This window comes from Equus caballus, chromosome 15 (genome assembly GCF_041296265.1).
Source record: "Equus caballus isolate H_3958 breed thoroughbred chromosome 15, TB-T2T, whole genome shotgun sequence".
Classification (NCBI taxonomy): Eukaryota; Metazoa; Chordata; class Mammalia; order Perissodactyla; family Equidae; genus Equus; species Equus caballus.
The window spans coordinates 33,564,341-33,580,621 of NC_091698.1; the positions used below are offsets into that span (position 1 = coordinate 33,564,341).

A 16,281-nucleotide genomic window follows, 5' to 3' on the forward strand; every position below is an offset into this window, starting at 1 on the left:
AAAGTATTGCACATACATTTATGTACAGTACGTAGTACTTGATAATGATAATAAACAACTATGTTACTAGTTTATGTATTTACTATGCTGTACTTTCTATCCTTATTTTAGAGTGTACTCTTTCTACTTACAAAAAAAAGTTTACTGTAAAACAGTATGCTGTGTTCTACCAGCAGCAGCCTCATGCATCTCGTGTTTATTGCGTTTCTTGATTGTATCATTGTCTCTTGTGCTTGATTTAATCTTGTGTTGTTTTGTTCATCACGGCCCCTAAGCGTAAATAATCCATTGCTAATGTTGCCAGTAAGAGGCCACATTGAGTGATTGACTTGGAAACGAAATTAAAAGTGGTTAAGGACTATGAAGGTGGAAAGTCAGTGATGGTTGTTGCGCGCCAGTCAGGTATGTCGCATCCCACCATAGCTATGATCTTGGAAAATAAGAACAAAGCAACAGAAGCTGTTAAAAGATCTGCTTCATTGAAGGCAATAAGACTAACAACTCTATCAGAGAGAAACTTCTAATGACCTGGATTGAAGACCAGACACAGAAGTGTGTCCCTCTCAGCACCATGACGGTCACGGGCAAAGCAAAAAGTTTGCAGTGTTGAAAGAAAAGGCTGGATCTGACTACGATGTTGAATTTACTGCTAGCTCTGAGTGAGTTAAACAATTCAAAAATTGTTATTCGTTACATAAGGTGAAAGTGAGTGGTGAGTCTGCAAGTGCTGATGTGAAGGCAGCTGAAGCATTTTTGGAAACTCTACATAAGCTGATTGCGGAGGAAAATTACTTGCCAGAGCAAATATTCAATATGGATGAAATATTCCTATTCTGGGAATGGATGCCTGAAAGGACTTTCATCCATAAAGAGGGTAAGTCAATGCCAGGTTTCAAGGCTTTTAAGGACAGGATAATAGTCTTGCTGGAGGACAGTGTTGCAGGCTGCAAATTGAAACCCTTTGGGATCTGGCACAGTGAGAACCCCAGGGCCTTCAAGCATATCTGTCAATAAGCACACACTGCCATTGTACGACAGGAGCAATAAGAAGTCATGGATGACCCAGCTCCTCTTCCAAGATGGCCTCCTGAATTGCTGTGCCAGCGAAATAGAGAAATATTGTTTGGAGAATAACGTATCTTTCAAGATTTTGCTTATTGTTGATGATGCTCCTGGACATCCTCCTTTTATTGATGATCTTCCTCCCAATATCACAGTGGTGTTTCACCCTCCAAACACCACCTCTTTGATCCAACCAATGGATCAAGGAGTTATAGCAGCTTTTAAGGCCTATGACCCAAGGAGGACCTTTGCCCAGGCTCTTGCTGTAACTGAGGAAGACACTGAGAAGACACTTATGCAATTTTGGAAGGGTTACAACATCTGTGACTGCATCAACAATCTTGCTTGGACTTTGGGGTGTTGTCACCACGGAGTGTATGAATAACATCTGGCAGAAGACGTTCAAGAGAATTGTCCATGACTTCAAAGGATTTGCAAAGTATGAGGAGGTTGCAAAAATCAACAAGGCTGTGGCTGAGGTGGCAAACAACTTTAACTTGGGTGTAGATGAGGATCACATTGAGGAGCTCCTAGGGCGGTTCCTGAGGAATTGACTAATGAGAAGTTGTTGGAACAGGAATGCGTGGCTGAACAAGAGGCAAGAGAAAAGGAAACTGCAGGAGAAGAAAAAGAACCCTGAAGAAAATTCACAGTGAAGGTTTAGCACACACTTTTGCAGACCTTGACAAGCTCCTTGAAAACTGAAAACATGAACCCCCTCACCAAAAGGTTTTCTTTAATAGAGAGGAGTGCTCATGATGCATTATCTAATTATAAGCAAATCTGTGGTAAAAAAAGAAACCAAGCAAACCACCGTGTTTCTGGGCATATTTCAGAGAAGAATCACACCTCCTCAAGAAGAGCCTCAGGCGGGTCCTTCAGGAGGTATTGCAGAAAAAGGCATTGTTGTCATAGGAGATGACAGCTCCATGCGGGTTATTGCCCTGAAGACCCTTCGGTGGGACAAGTTGTAGAGGTGGATGACAGTGATATTGATGATCCTGACCCTCTGTAGGCCTAGGCTAATGTGTGTATTTGTCTTAGCTTTTAACACAGAAGTTTTAAAAGTGAAAAAGAAATTTTTTTAAATAGGAAAAAGCTTATAGAATAAAGATATAAAGAAAGAAAATACTTTTTATAGCTATACAATGTGTGTTTTAAGCTAAGTGTTAATACAGAAGAGTCAAAAAGTTAAAAACATTGAAAGTTTAGGGGCTGGCCCCGTGGCCGAGTGGTTAAGTTCGTGCGCTCCGCTGCAGGCGGCCCAGTGTTTCGTTGGTTCGAATCCTGGGCGCGGACATGGCACCGCTCATCAGACCACGCTGAGGCAGCGTCCCACATGCCACAACTAGAAGGACCCGCAACGAAGAATGTACAACTATGTGCTGGGGGGCTTTGGGGAGAAAAAGGAAAAAAATAAAATCTTAAAAAAAAAAATTAAAAGTTTATAAAGTAAAAAAGTTACCGTAAGCTAAGGTTAATTTATTATTGAAGAAAGAAAAGATTTTTTTTAATTCAGTGTAGCCTAAGTGTGCAGTGTGTGTAAAGTCTACAGTAGTGTGCAGTGATGTCCAAGACCTTCACGTTCACTCACCACTCACTCACTGACTCACCCAGAGCAATTTCTGGTCCTGCAAGCTCCATTCACGGTTAGTGTCCTATACAGGTGTACCATTTTTTATCTTTTATACCATATTTTTTACTGTACTTTTTCTATGTTTAGATAAGTTTAGATACACAAATACCTCTGAGTTACAGTTGCCTACAGTATTCAGTAGAGTAATGTGCTGTACAGGTTTGTAGCCTAGGAGCAATAGGCTATACCATTTAGCCTAGGTGTGTAGTAGGCTACACCACCCAGGTTTGTGTAAGTACACTCTGTGACGTTCACAGAACAATGAAATTGTGTAACGATGCATTCCCCAGAACATATCCCCATCGTTAAGTGACACGTGACTGTATATGAACATATAAATATCTCTATCTGTCCCTTCTTCTGCCTTCCTCTCTTCCTCCCCATCCCTGCTCCTTCCCCCCTCCCTCTCTTCTTCCCTCTTTCTCTCTCTTTTCCGTAACTAGTGTCGTACTGTGCATATTCTTTACCTTGCTATTTTCATTTACATTTTGAGAATTAATTCCGTGAGGAGTCATCATTGCATTGCCTTTTTGTCTTTAGTTAGAATATACTGTCCATTTATGGAAATTCTCTAATATGTTTAGTTAGTCTCCTCTTGATATACATTTAGGTAATTTCGAATCTTTTGCTGCTGCAAACAGTGCAACAGTGCATTTTTGCAAAAGTCATTTCACCATCGCCATTGTTGTCTTAGATTGAATACTCATCCTTTAAGGAATATCAGCAGTTAAATACTGTGATGATGAACTTTGAAGCAACGTTTGTTTAATGACTTTTCTTTCAAGCTTCTGGATTTATTTAAGCAGTGGATAACCTTAAATTAAAAGGCAACTAGGGTCTGGCCTGGTGGCCAGTGGTTAAGTTCATGCCCTCTGCTTCAGTGGCCCCACGTTCATGGGTTCAGATCCCAAGTGCAGACCCACGCACTCCCCATTAAGCCATGATGTGGCAGCGTCCCATGTACAAAATAAAGGAAGATTGGTATGGATGTTAGCTCAGGGACAATGTTCCTTGCCAAAAAAAAAAAAGGAGGGGGGGGCAAACCGTTAAGTAGCTGTAATAAGATAGTTTTTAATCTCTTTGAATTAGAATTTTCTCCACACTGAGCATGTAAAACAAAATATTGAAATATGCTGGATTCTGAAGTTGGTATAACATTGTAATAACTAATTTAAAGTTTTATCTTTCATCAGGACAGATAGATTATTCTCATTTACTTAGTTTACATTAGGAAAAGTTTTGAATGTGAACATACATGATAAATGTTTACATTTGTGTGTTGCTTAATGATGGGGACATATTCTGAGAAATGTGTCATCAGGTGATTTCATTGTTGTGCAAACATCATAGAGTGTACTTACACAGTCCTAGATGGTATAGCCTCCTACACACTTTGGCTATATGGTACTAATCTTATGGGACCACCATCGTATATGTGGTCAGTCGTTGACTGAACCATCATTATGTGCGTGACTGTATTAGCATAATACTTCCTTTATTTGTGGAGTTCCATATTACATTTATTTGAAGGATTTTGATACTAAAAACAAACTTAAAAACTGCACTGGTTCATTCTGCCTCATTTTAAGGTTTAAATTTGAATTGTGAAACTTATCCTAGGTGATCTTCCTGAAATTCTAGTAAACTGCTGCAGGTTGGTACTTATCATGGTGGATTGCTTCCAGTAGATTGGTTGTCCTCAGGGATTAGCAATTGAAAACAGAAATAATAGGAGCTAATCAATATTTTAATCCATGAAAATAAGAATCTAAAATAAATTTATATTTATCTGTATAATAAACAGGATTAGGAGTAACTCACTGCCTTATGTAACTTACTGCTTTGTATATAATAGATGCTCAGTATTTTTTCTCTAAACCTGAAGTGAAATAGTGTTAGCCATCAGAGTTGCTAGTTCAAACAAAAATTATTTAACCAAACCCATTTTTTACCCCTGCCTCTTATTCTGTAATGAAGGACTCTCTTTCGTCTAGGTCCCTTAGTTGCTTTGTTCTCACTGAGTAAAATGCCACAGCCCCTGCCCCTGCCTGGATAGTGGATAGTCACAGGGCTCCCTTGCAGATTTCTTCGTCTCTGCTCAAAAGTCCCCTTAGCAGTTGAGCTTTCATCACCCTGTATAAAATAGCCATTCTCCCCCAACTGCCCTCGTCATATTTCCTTGCTTTGTTTTTCTCTCTAATACTAATTTTCTGACAGTATATATACATTTGCATGTTTATTTGTTTGTTTTCTGTTTTTCCTCATTAGAATATAACTTCATAAGATGGAGTCTTTATTTTGTCTCCTATATTGCTAGCACACTGAACAGTACATAGCAGGTGCTCAGTAAACATTTGAATGGATGTATGAGCCTTGAATTTCCTTCTTGCTGTTTCTGGAAGTTCTGGTTAGATTCTAACAGTGTCTTCAAATTTCTTCATGTGTTGCCTAAAATAATTTGGAGTACTTGTGTACCCTCTTGGACAGTTGCAAATCAACATTTTATGTTTTTTATCATACGTTTAAATAGAGTTGCGTAGGATGTAATTTTTGGCATATTGTAAATATTGTGTTTAAATAGAATTGTGGCGTTACTCTTTAAAAGTATCACAGTGATTTGATATCTATCAATATTCATTTAAAACATACGTGCACAAGTTCTTATTTATAGTTGGATATTTTTCATTATTCTCTTTCTCCTTGAAAGGAGAATTTCCGTTTATTTCCATTCCACTTTTACCACATGAATTTCTCCTAATGTAATAGTTTTGTGCTTAAGAATAACTTAGTAATCATCCTATTGTACTTGGAACAAAAATCTCTTCGTAGCTTTTATGATAAAAAACACTCAGCAAACTAGGAATAGAAGGGAACTTGCTAAACATGGTAAAGGGCATTTATGAAAACCTACAGCCCACATTGTACTAAATTGTCAGAGACTGAAAGCTTTTTCCTTAAAATCAGGAACAAGAGAAAGATGCCTGCTTTTGCCACTACTATTTAACATTGTACTAGAAGTCCTAGCTGGAGCCACTGGGCAAGAAAAATATAAAAGCCATCCACATTGAAAAGGAAAAAGTCAAACTACCTATTTGCAGTGACATGATTCTGTATATAGGAAACTTCAAAGAATCCTCATGCACAAAAAAACTAGTTATAAGCAAATTCAGCAAAGTTACTAATTTCAAGGTAAACATAAAAAAAGTTGTTTTTTAATACAAGCAATGAAAAATCTGAAAAGGAAATAAAGGAAAAATTTCTTTTATAATAGCATTCAGAAGAATAAAATACTGAGGAATAAATTTAACCAAGGAAACAAAACACTTGTACACTGAAAACTACAAAACATTGCTGGAAGACACTCCAGGTTCATGGGTTGCAAGACTTAATGTTAAGATGGCGGTACCACCCAAAGCAGCCTGCAGGTTCAGTGCAATGCCTATCAAAATTCCAAATGCCTTTCTTGCAGAAATGGAAACGTTGATCCTCAAATTCATGTGGAATACAACAGGTCGCAAATAGCCAAAACAGTACTGAAGAAGAAAAACAAATTTGGAGGACTCACAGTTGCTGATTTCAAAAGTTACTACAAAGCCATAGTAGTTTTAAAACAGTGTGGTATTGGCATAAGGATAGACATATAGACCAATGGGATAGAACTGAGACTCCAGAAGTAAACCCCTTGATCTATGGCCCGTTGATTTTCTACAAGGGTGCCAAGACCATTCAGTGGGGGAAGGATAGTCCTTCAAAAAATGGTGCTGGGACAAGTGGGTAGCCACATACAAAGGAATGAAGCCGGACTCCTACCTCACTTCATATCCAAAAATTAGCTCAAAGTGAATCAAAGACCTAAATGAAGGTCTTTGGCCTAAAACCGTAAAACTCCTAGAAAAAGGCATAGGGTAAATCTTTATGACCTCATGTCTGGCAATGGATTCTTAGCTATGACACTAAAAGCACAAGCAACGCAAGAAAAAATAGACAAATTGGAATTCATCAAGATTAAAAGCTATTGTGCATCAAAGGACATTATCAAGAAAGTAGAAAGATAACCTGCAGAATGAAAGAAAAATTTTGCAAATCCTATGTCTGATAAGGTTCTACTATCGGAATATATGAAGAACTCATACAACTGAACAAGAAAAGGACAACTAAACTTAAAAATGATAGAAAACATGAATAGACGTTTCTCCAAGGGAGATATACGAATGGCCAAGCACATGCAAAGATACTCAGTCATTAAGGAAGTGCAAATCCAAACTGCAGTGAGATAATATGCTTCAGCAGGTCCAGCAGTTTGGCTATAATAAAAAGAAATTGGAAAATAAGTGTTGGTAAGGATGTGGAGAAATAGGAACTCTTGTACACTGCTGGAGGAAATGTAAAATGGTGAAGCCCTTTGAAAAGTTTTAGAGTTTCTCAGAAAGATAAACAGAATTACCATATGACCCAGCAGTTCCACAACTAGGCATATACCCCAAAGAATTGAAACTAGGTATTCAAATGAATACCTGTACACAAATGTTCATAGCAGCACTATTCACATAACCAAAAAATGGAAACAACTCAAATGCCCAACAGTGGATGAATGGTATATACATAACACTGGAATATTAGTCAGCCTTAAAGAGAACTGAAGTATTGATACATGCTACAACATGGATGAACCTTGAAAACACCGTACTAAATCAAAGAAGCCAGACACGAAAGGCCACATACTGTGTGAGTTATTTTACATGAAATACCCAAATAAGCACATCAAAAGAGATAAAAAGCAAGGGAGTGGGGGGAACCGGACATAGGGAGAGATTATTTAAAGGATATAGTGTGTTCTTCTGACATACTGAAAAAGTTTTGAGACTAGAGAGAGTTGGTGATTGCACAACATTGTGAGGGCACTAAATGCACTGAATTGTACATTTTAAAATGGCTAATTGTATGTTATGTGAATTTCACTTAAAAAATGTTTGTAAACCTAACATTAAAATTTTTAAAAATAGTATAACCATACAGTTTTAAGTGCTTTAATATTTCTTCTGAGTGGTTACTATAGTTGTTGCATAATAAATGTTTTTTTGTTAAATAGTGATTTTATTTTTTTTAAAGGTTTTTTTCTGATTGTCGTCTTCTTTTTTTGGGGGAGTGGTGAGGAAGAGTGGCCCTGAGCTAACATCTGTTGCCAATCTTCCTCTTTTTTTTCTTCCTCTCCTCAAAGCCCCAGTACGTATTTGTATATCCTAGTTGAAGGTCATTCTAGTTCTTCTATATGGGATGCTGCCACAGCATGGCTTGATGAGTGATGCATAGTTCCACGCCCAGGATCTGGACTGGCTAACCCGGGGCTGCCGAAGCGGAGTGCACAAACTTAACTTCTCGGCCACAGGGCCGGCCCCGTAAATAATGATTTTAATTAAATCATTAAAAGTGAAATTTGTAGGAAATACATCTTCTCTTAATGGTCTGGATTTTTTTTTTTTTTTTTTTTTTTTTTTTAAGATTGGCACCTCGGCTAACAACTGTTGCCAAGCTTCCTTTTTTTTTTTTTTTTTAAGGATTGGCACTTGGGCTAACAACTGTTGCCAATCTTTTTTTTTTTTTCTGCTTTATCTCCCCAAACCCCCCCTGTACACAGTTGTATGTCTTAGTTGCATGTCCTTCTAGTTGTGGGATGTGGGACGCCGTCTCAACGTGGCCTGATGAGCGGTGCCATGTCCACGCCCAGGATCCGAACCCTGGGCCGCCGCAGCAGAGTGCGTGAACTTAACCACTCGGCCACGGAGCCGGCCCCAGTGGTCTGGATTTTTTAACGCTTTTAGTTCATATATCCATGGATGAATGCTAAAAGGTTCAGCATCAGTTCTCTTCCTGTTTTATCTTCTTTTATTTTTTTTTTACACCTTTATTCCCATAATCATTGTTTATTATACACGTGAACCCTGATCCTCATAATAGGCTTATTGGTAGGCTTTCTGGGAGCGATTGCAGGCGGCAGGGTCTCCAAACGTTTTGGATTTGCAGCGATAAGAGATCAACTACCATCAGGGTCCAGTCATACTAGAAGAGCATATCTTTGATCTCCTTGGAATCCTAGCCACATATTTCTCGCAATAGGCCAGCAGGGCTTTGGAGGTGGACTAGCGGATTTTGTAAATCTGGACCACGTGGCCACCACCATTTACATGGACACAGAGGTCCATGCCAGCTAATCGCTCCTTGCCCAGAAGCAGAACAGGTTCTAGTAGCTTGTATTGCAGCCATCATGTTAGATTATCTCCAGAGGTTTCCCATTCACCTGATGAGGCCGTTACCCCCTGTGCAGTGGGTCAGGGCTGTAGCCGTCTTCTTGCATCCCAAGACCCGCACCGATTGCAAAGGGCCCTTGGATGGCATGGCTGCAGGTGTAGACAACAGATCCTCATCCTAAGGTGCTAAAAGTGGAAGAAAGCCTTATGTTATGTTTTGTTAGACTCAAGTTTCTGAGAAACATGTTAATCTAAGTAAGTAGGTGGTAATGAAAGGAGTTTTGTTATGTCACTGTCACTCAGTTTTGAACTTCTGTGTCATATGCCAAAAAGCACACAGTGATTTCATGTAAAATTTAGTTTTAATGACTTATCAGCTGGCAGCTCAGAATTTCCTTCAGTTTTTTTGAAACTGAACAGTTGGAAAATACTTTACTTGCATAAGAATTTGACGGTCATTAGAGTCATTCACTATTTTCTCAACACTTGCACCACTGTTTCCAGTTGGCCCTATGTTTAGTGCTTCAGAGGTTTTTGCCTCTCAGGGAAATATATCATGGTAATAAAAGACAAGTTAGAGGAATATCTTTCTTTTGTAAAATGAAAAAACATTATTGTTAAAGGGGAAAAGGAAAAGGTGAACTCTCGTGACACAGGCAGAGCAGTTTTTGAAATAAATATGTACAGAAGTTGAAGATCTTCTGATGCCCTTAAAACCTATCTATGCCCATGCACCTCTTGACAAGTCTTTAAGTACCTGCAGGGTATTGAATTCTCTGTGAGGTCTTGTATAAAGTACTTCTTACTGCCTGTCTTCAGATAAGAATCTTTGAATAGCTTGGAACTTCTGTATACTGTGAATAAAAAGATGAAAAAAATAGAATTTGGCCCCAAAGCTCTTTCTTTGAAAATGGCTTTATTTCTTTTGTGTCTGGAATAAATATAGACTTAATATAAAATTCTTTAAAATTCAGTGAATTAAAAGTGTTGCCTTCTCATATAATTCCTTCTTTAAAATTTTTCCCAGGTCAATGAATGGTCATTGAAGATAAGAAAGGAGATGAGAGTTGTTGACAGGCAAATAAGAGGTAAATTGTCATTTTATGTCTCCTATTCTCAACTCCTTGATATATTTTGCATTAGTTCATAAAAATAAAATGATTCTACATACTGTAAGACATAGTATATTCTTATATTAATTATTTATAGCTGTCCTGATTATTTTGCTTTCTTATCATTATAAGAAAACAAGACATAATGAACTCAAAGAAACTTTACATTTTATGAGAACTAAATTTTTCCTCTGGTCTGGAATTCAGCTATTCAAGGAGGGAGGGGCCGTGTTCATCCATCTCTGATTTCCTAGCCTCCAGGTTAGTGTTGGAAACAAAGCAGTTGCTCACATACTTTGGTAGAGTAATGGCCTCCCAAAGATGTCCTTGTCCTCATCCCCAGAACCTGTGAATATGGTACCTTACCTGGCAAAAGGGACTTTGCAGGTGTGATTGAATTAAGGATCTTGAGGTGGGAGAGATTATTCTGGGTTATCTGGGTGGGCCCGAGGTAACCACAAGGGTCCTTATAAGAGAGAGGCAGTATGTTGAGAAAAAGTGAGAGCAAAGCGGATGTGACCACAAAACCACGTGCTGGAGTGACATGCTCTGAAGATGGAGGAAGAGGCCATGAGCCAAGGAGTGCAGTTGACCTCTGGAAGCTAAGGGGCAAGGAAGTGGATTCTCCCCTGAAGCCTGCAGAAGAAATGCAGCCCTTCCAACACTTTGATTTTAGACTTCTGACCACTAGAATTGTAAAAGAATAAATTTGTGTTGATTTAAGCTATTAAAAAAAGAGAACTATAGAAACCTCTTCCTACTTACAAAGAAATGATTTTATGGAATTCAAATTAAATAAATTGTGTTAGGTGAAGAATGCAGTTCCATTTTCACTACTCTAGTTTATCTTAGCATGACTGTAAATTGAAGAAAATATATTTCTAAAGAGCGTTGATTGCTGTTTGAGTACCACTTAAAATAAAGGTAACTTGCAAAGAGATAGTAATGTTTAAAACTTTGGTGATTTTTATTACTTTCATATTTGGAGAAGAAGTAATACCATAGAGATATCCCAATATCACTCCCTTAAAAAAAGAATGGAGAGAAGAATTCCACTCCCAGCCACAATGGAGGAATGGTTTCAGACTTGCACTCGCACTCCCGTTGTAAATAAATTAAAAACTGGACAAAATCTTTGAAACAACCCTTTTGAAATATTGGACAACTGGCAGTGCAGGATTTTGATTGTTGAGAGAGAGAAGACAAAAGGAGAGAGCCCTAATATGACCCTGATTTTCTTCATGGAGAAACTTTCTGGGTTGTAGCACATGGGTGAGGATTCCAGACAGAGCATGGTGGTCTCACTGAGTTGAGGAGACAGAGATCAGGGTTCACGGAGGCTGCAGCAGCTGGACTTTGTGGGGCAAAGCATCAGAGAGAAGGTCAGTATCCAGAGAAAGAGCTCCAGATATCTGCATGGGGTCCCATTGAGTCTTTAGCTGAACCCTAAGCTGGACATATTTAGAGGGAGATTCAGGAGGTTGGGCAGAGAACAATTGTTGGTGACACACCTGCTACCAGGAAGCTGTAGGCTAAACAATTCCCACAGCTAACAAAGGATTGAGAGATGGTAGATTTCTGATCAGATGCTATGAAGAGACTATGTTGAACATCTGGGACATTCAGTCGAGACCCCAGAAGGGTCACTATATTAAGGCTGAAGTAGCCCTAGATTAAAGGCTACTGTAAACCCACACCTACGAAGCTTAAAAACAAGTCTGGAAAGCTGATCTACAGGCCACTTAACTGCCTGCCAAAATAAAGCTGAACATAAGGAAGAACAAAAAGTTCAGACACCTGAAAATGAGACATTCAGAGTGTCCAACATTCAATGAAAAATTACTAGGAAGCAGTGGGAAAATGTGACCCAAAATCAGGCAATATAAATAAACCCACAATAAACAGAGATTATCAAATAAGCAACGATTCTAAACAGCTGCTATAAATATGTTGAGGAGTTTAAAGGAAAACGTGAACATAATGAGATAAATAGAAGGTAGAGAAATAACAAAATGGAACTTCTAGAGATGAAAGATCTTAAATAAAATAAAATGAAAACTTCACCGAATGAGTTTAACAAGCAGATTTAAATACTAAGAAAATAAGATGAGTGAAAGTGGAGATAGTAATGCAAACTGTCCACACTGTAGTACAGAGAGAAAAAAGTGGAAAAAAAAGAAAATAGCGTTAGTGACCCGTGCAACAATATCAAGTGGTCTAACGTAATTTGAGTCTCAGAAGAAGAGTCAGGAAAGGATCTCATGAAATAATAGCTGATAAAAACTTTAAACCCACAGATCCAAGGAACTCAGTGAACTTCAAAGAATATCAACACAAAGGAAACAATACAAGGGCGTATCATAATCAAATTACTGAAAGTTAACAATAGATAAAACTTTCTGAGGAAAAAAGACACATTAAATACAGAAAGCAATACGAATGATTCAAAATTTCTTATCAGAAACAATGCAAAGCAGAACATCTTTAATATGATGAAAGAAAAACCTGCACATTATCCTAGAATTCTATATCCAATGAAAATTAGCATTCAAAGGTGAAGGTGAGGTAAAGATATTTTTATACAAAAGCCAAGAGAATTTGTTGCCAGTAGATCCACAGTACAAAAAATGTCAAAGGAAGCTGTAAGCTGAAGGAAAATCATACCAAATACAAACTGGGATCTGCCCCGAGTAATGCTTCATGGTGGAAATAGTAAGTACATAAGTAAATATAATTTTTTTCTCTTTTTAAAAATTGTTGCCTGTTTAAAAATAATAATGTGGGGCTTATAACATATGTATAAGTAAACTGTATGACAATAATAGCACAAACAATTGGTTAAAACCTCATAAATTCAATTAGTGTCTCACAAGCCTTATTTGTTTCTGTTTTGTGCTTTGCCCATTGTATACCTTTTCACATCCATCACTCATGTATCTTGTTAAACAGTCTTAAAGCCCTGTCTTTTTCGTGGTGTTTCCTGTTATTTCTCATTCATAGCAATTTTTTAGTTAACTTAACTCTAACATGGTATCAGGAAAAGATCCTGAATTTTGGAGTTAACACTACCAGGTTTAAACTCTGTCTTTGCTATCAGTTAGCCATCTATCTCCATTAAAATTGTTTGAATATCATAGAATTGTTCTGACAACTGAATCTGTGAATGGATGTAAAGTGTTTAGGACAGTACCTGGCATGCAGTAGAGGGTTTACTACATTGATGATGATACCAAGAAAAAAACACCAGGGTACTTTAGATAAAGTATGACTTTGAAGTAATGTGATTGCTTTAAATGTTATGTACATATAAGGATTTATCATAGAAACACTTCCAGGGTCTTTCATTTGGTTTTATATTAGCAGGCAAGGTGAATGGATTTTTTTCTTTTTTAATATTAGTGCAAAAAAGAGTACCTGTACGTCTAATCTATGATCTTAGAAGTCAGGATGTTGGTTACCCTTGTTGTGGCATGACGAATTATGGGGGACATAAGGGGACCTTATGGCATGTGGTAATATTCTGTTTCTTGATCTGGTTGCTAGTTACATGGATGTGTTTAGTTTGTGAAAATCTACATAGCTCTACAGTTATGTGTACTTATCTATATGTATGACATACTTCGATAAAATGTTTAAAGAGAAAAACAGTAGTACCTTCAATAAAGCAAAGTAGTTCTCATCTCCTCATGGAAGACTCATGGGAGTCCACATTTTTAGCTTTCAGTCAAATGTAACACATTTAGAGCACTCAGGATAGGCAATATTAGATTGAATTTCGATCATTCGTTTTGGTTCTCTCCTTAAATGAAAATAGCTTCGCTCCCCACCTCCACCCACGCCCACCCACCCCCATGACTAAAAGGTAATAATACACATAGTGGTGCAGAAGAGTAGAAATAAGAAAGTTAAAATCACCCTGAAATCCTACCACCCAGAGAGAACTACCACAAACATTTTGGCAGTCATATTTCTAGATATATTTGTCTGTAATTGTATTTACACCCAATCATCTGTTTATAAATGGATCATTCTATTCTTCCTACTGTTTTATTTACTTCTTCTTGTAGTAAAATAGACGTAACAAAATTTACCATTTTAACCATTTTTAAGTATACAGTTCAGTGACATTAAGTGCATTCACATTGCTGTGCAACCATCACCACTGTGCATCTCCACCACTTTTCCTTTATCCCGTGCTGAAACTGTGTACCCATTAAACAATAACTCTCCATTTCTCCCTTTCCCATGTCCCTTGGGTAACCAGTGTTCTACTTTCTGTCTCTATGTATAATTTGACAATTCTCAGTACCCCATATAAGTGGAATCAAACAATATTTGTACCTTTGTATCTGGCTTATTGTACTTACCATAATATTTTCAAGATTCATCATGTTACAGCATGTGTGAGAATTTCCTTCCCTTTTTTTTTTTTTTTTTTTTGCTGAGGAAGACTTGCCCTGAGCTAACATCCACTGCCAGCCTTCCTCTTTTTTGTATGTGAGCCACTGCCACTGCATGGCCAGTGACAGACAAGTGTTGTAGGTCTGCACCTGGAAACCGAACCTGGGCCACTGAAGAAGAGCGTGCTGAACTTAACTGCTATGCCACCAGGGCTGGTCCCAGAATTTCATTCTTTTTTAAGACCAAATAATATTCCATTGTATGTATATACCTCATTTTGTTTATCTAGTCATCTGTCAATGGACATTTGGGTTGTTTCTACCATTTGGCTATTGTAAATAATGCTGTTAATGAACATGAGTGTACAAATATCTGTTCAAGTCCCTACTTTCAGTTCTTTTGTGTATGTGCTCCAAAGTGGAATTGCTGGGTCAAGTGGTAATTCTATATTTAATTTTTGAGGAACCACCATAGTGTTTTCCACAGCACTGCACTGTTTTACATTCCTAACATCTAGGACTAAGATATTCAAAAGCAACCACTTATACGGGGAATATAGAAAGTCACTGTGCATGCCCAGGGAGAGAAGCAGGCTCTGAAAAGACCTGATAAGACTCAGCACAGAGATACCCTATAGAAATAATAAAACCAGCACACCCTGGGGAAGTAGGAGAATCTGATTTCTGGAGTTATCATGTTATAAGATTCAAATGTCTTGTTTTCATCAAAAAAAATCACAAGGGGCCTGGCCTGGTGGTGTAGTGGTTAAGTTCATGCGCTCCGCTTTGGCGGCCCACGGTTTGTCAGTTCAGATTCTGGGTGCAGACCCATGCACTGCTTATCAAGTCATGCTTGGCAGGCGTCCCATATATAAAGTAGAGGAAGATGGGCACAGATGTTATCTCAGGGCCAATCTTCCTCAGCAAAAAGAGGAGGATTGGCAGCAGAGCAGATGTTAGCTCAGGGCTAATCTCCCTCAAAAAAAAAAAAATCACAAGGCATACAAAGAAACAGGAATGTTTGGCACATTCAAAGGAAAATAAATCAACAGAAAATGTCCCTGAGAAAGACAAGATTACAGATTTACTTAAAAAAGACTTTAAAACAGTTGTCTTAAAGATGTACAAAGAACTGAAGTAAAATGTGGACAAAGTCAAGAAAATGATCTATGAACAAAATGGAAATATCAAAAAGAAAACATGGAAAGAAATTCTACAGCTGAAAAGTACAATAACTGCAATGAAATATTTACTAGAGTTATTCAGAAGCAGATTGGAGTAGGCAGAAGAATTAGTGAACTTGAAAATATTGCAATTGAAATTATCAAGTTTGAGAAACAGAGGAAAACAAATTGAAGTAAACAGAGCCTAAGCAACCTGTGAGACACCATCAAGCAGACCAACATACACATTGTGGGAGGCCCAGAAGGAAAGTCGAGAGAGAAAGGGTCAGAGAGATTGTTTGAAGAAATAATGACAGAAACTTCCCAGATTTCCTGAAAGATGTGATTATAATCATCCAAGAAGTTCCACACACTCCAAGTAGGATCAAAGAGACCCATGCCAAAGCACGTTATAATCAAACTGTAGAAAGACAAAGACAAAGAGAGGAATAGCTTATCAGATAGAAGGAATCATCAATAAGATTTTTCAGCAGATTTCTTATCAGAAATGTTGAGAGCCAGGGGCCGGCCCGGTGGTGCAGCGGTTAAGTTCGCACGTTCTGCTTCTGGGCGGCCCAGGGTTTGCTGGTTCGGATCCCGGGTGCGGACATGGCACTGCTTGGCAGCCATGCTGTGGTAGGCATCCCATGTATAAACTAGAGG

General features: G+C 38.1%; 1 protein-coding gene and 1 pseudogene across 5 annotated transcripts in view; one reads left to right on the forward strand and one right to left on the reverse strand.

Annotated features, from left to right (window-relative positions):
• Window positions 1–16,281, forward strand: part of CHMP3 (charged multivesicular body protein 3) — a 68,714-nt gene that overhangs the window by 21,971 nt on the left and 30,462 nt on the right. For 2 of the 5 annotated variants that reach the window (XM_014731050.3, XM_005599856.4), the window contains one exon: window positions 9,971–10,031. The exons of 1 other annotated variant lie outside the window; for it this stretch is intronic. In XM_014731050.3, the coding sequence (XP_014586536.2) occupies window positions 9,971–10,031 (61 nt within the window). Of the gene's footprint in view, window positions 1–1,596; window positions 1,738–9,928; window positions 10,086–16,281 lie in introns of those variants that run through there. 2 more of the 5 variants (XM_070236214.1, XM_070236213.1) reach the window with 2 other exon arrangements.
• LOC138917827 (small ribosomal subunit protein uS9-like) lies at window positions 8,656–9,091 on the reverse strand (annotated as a pseudogene).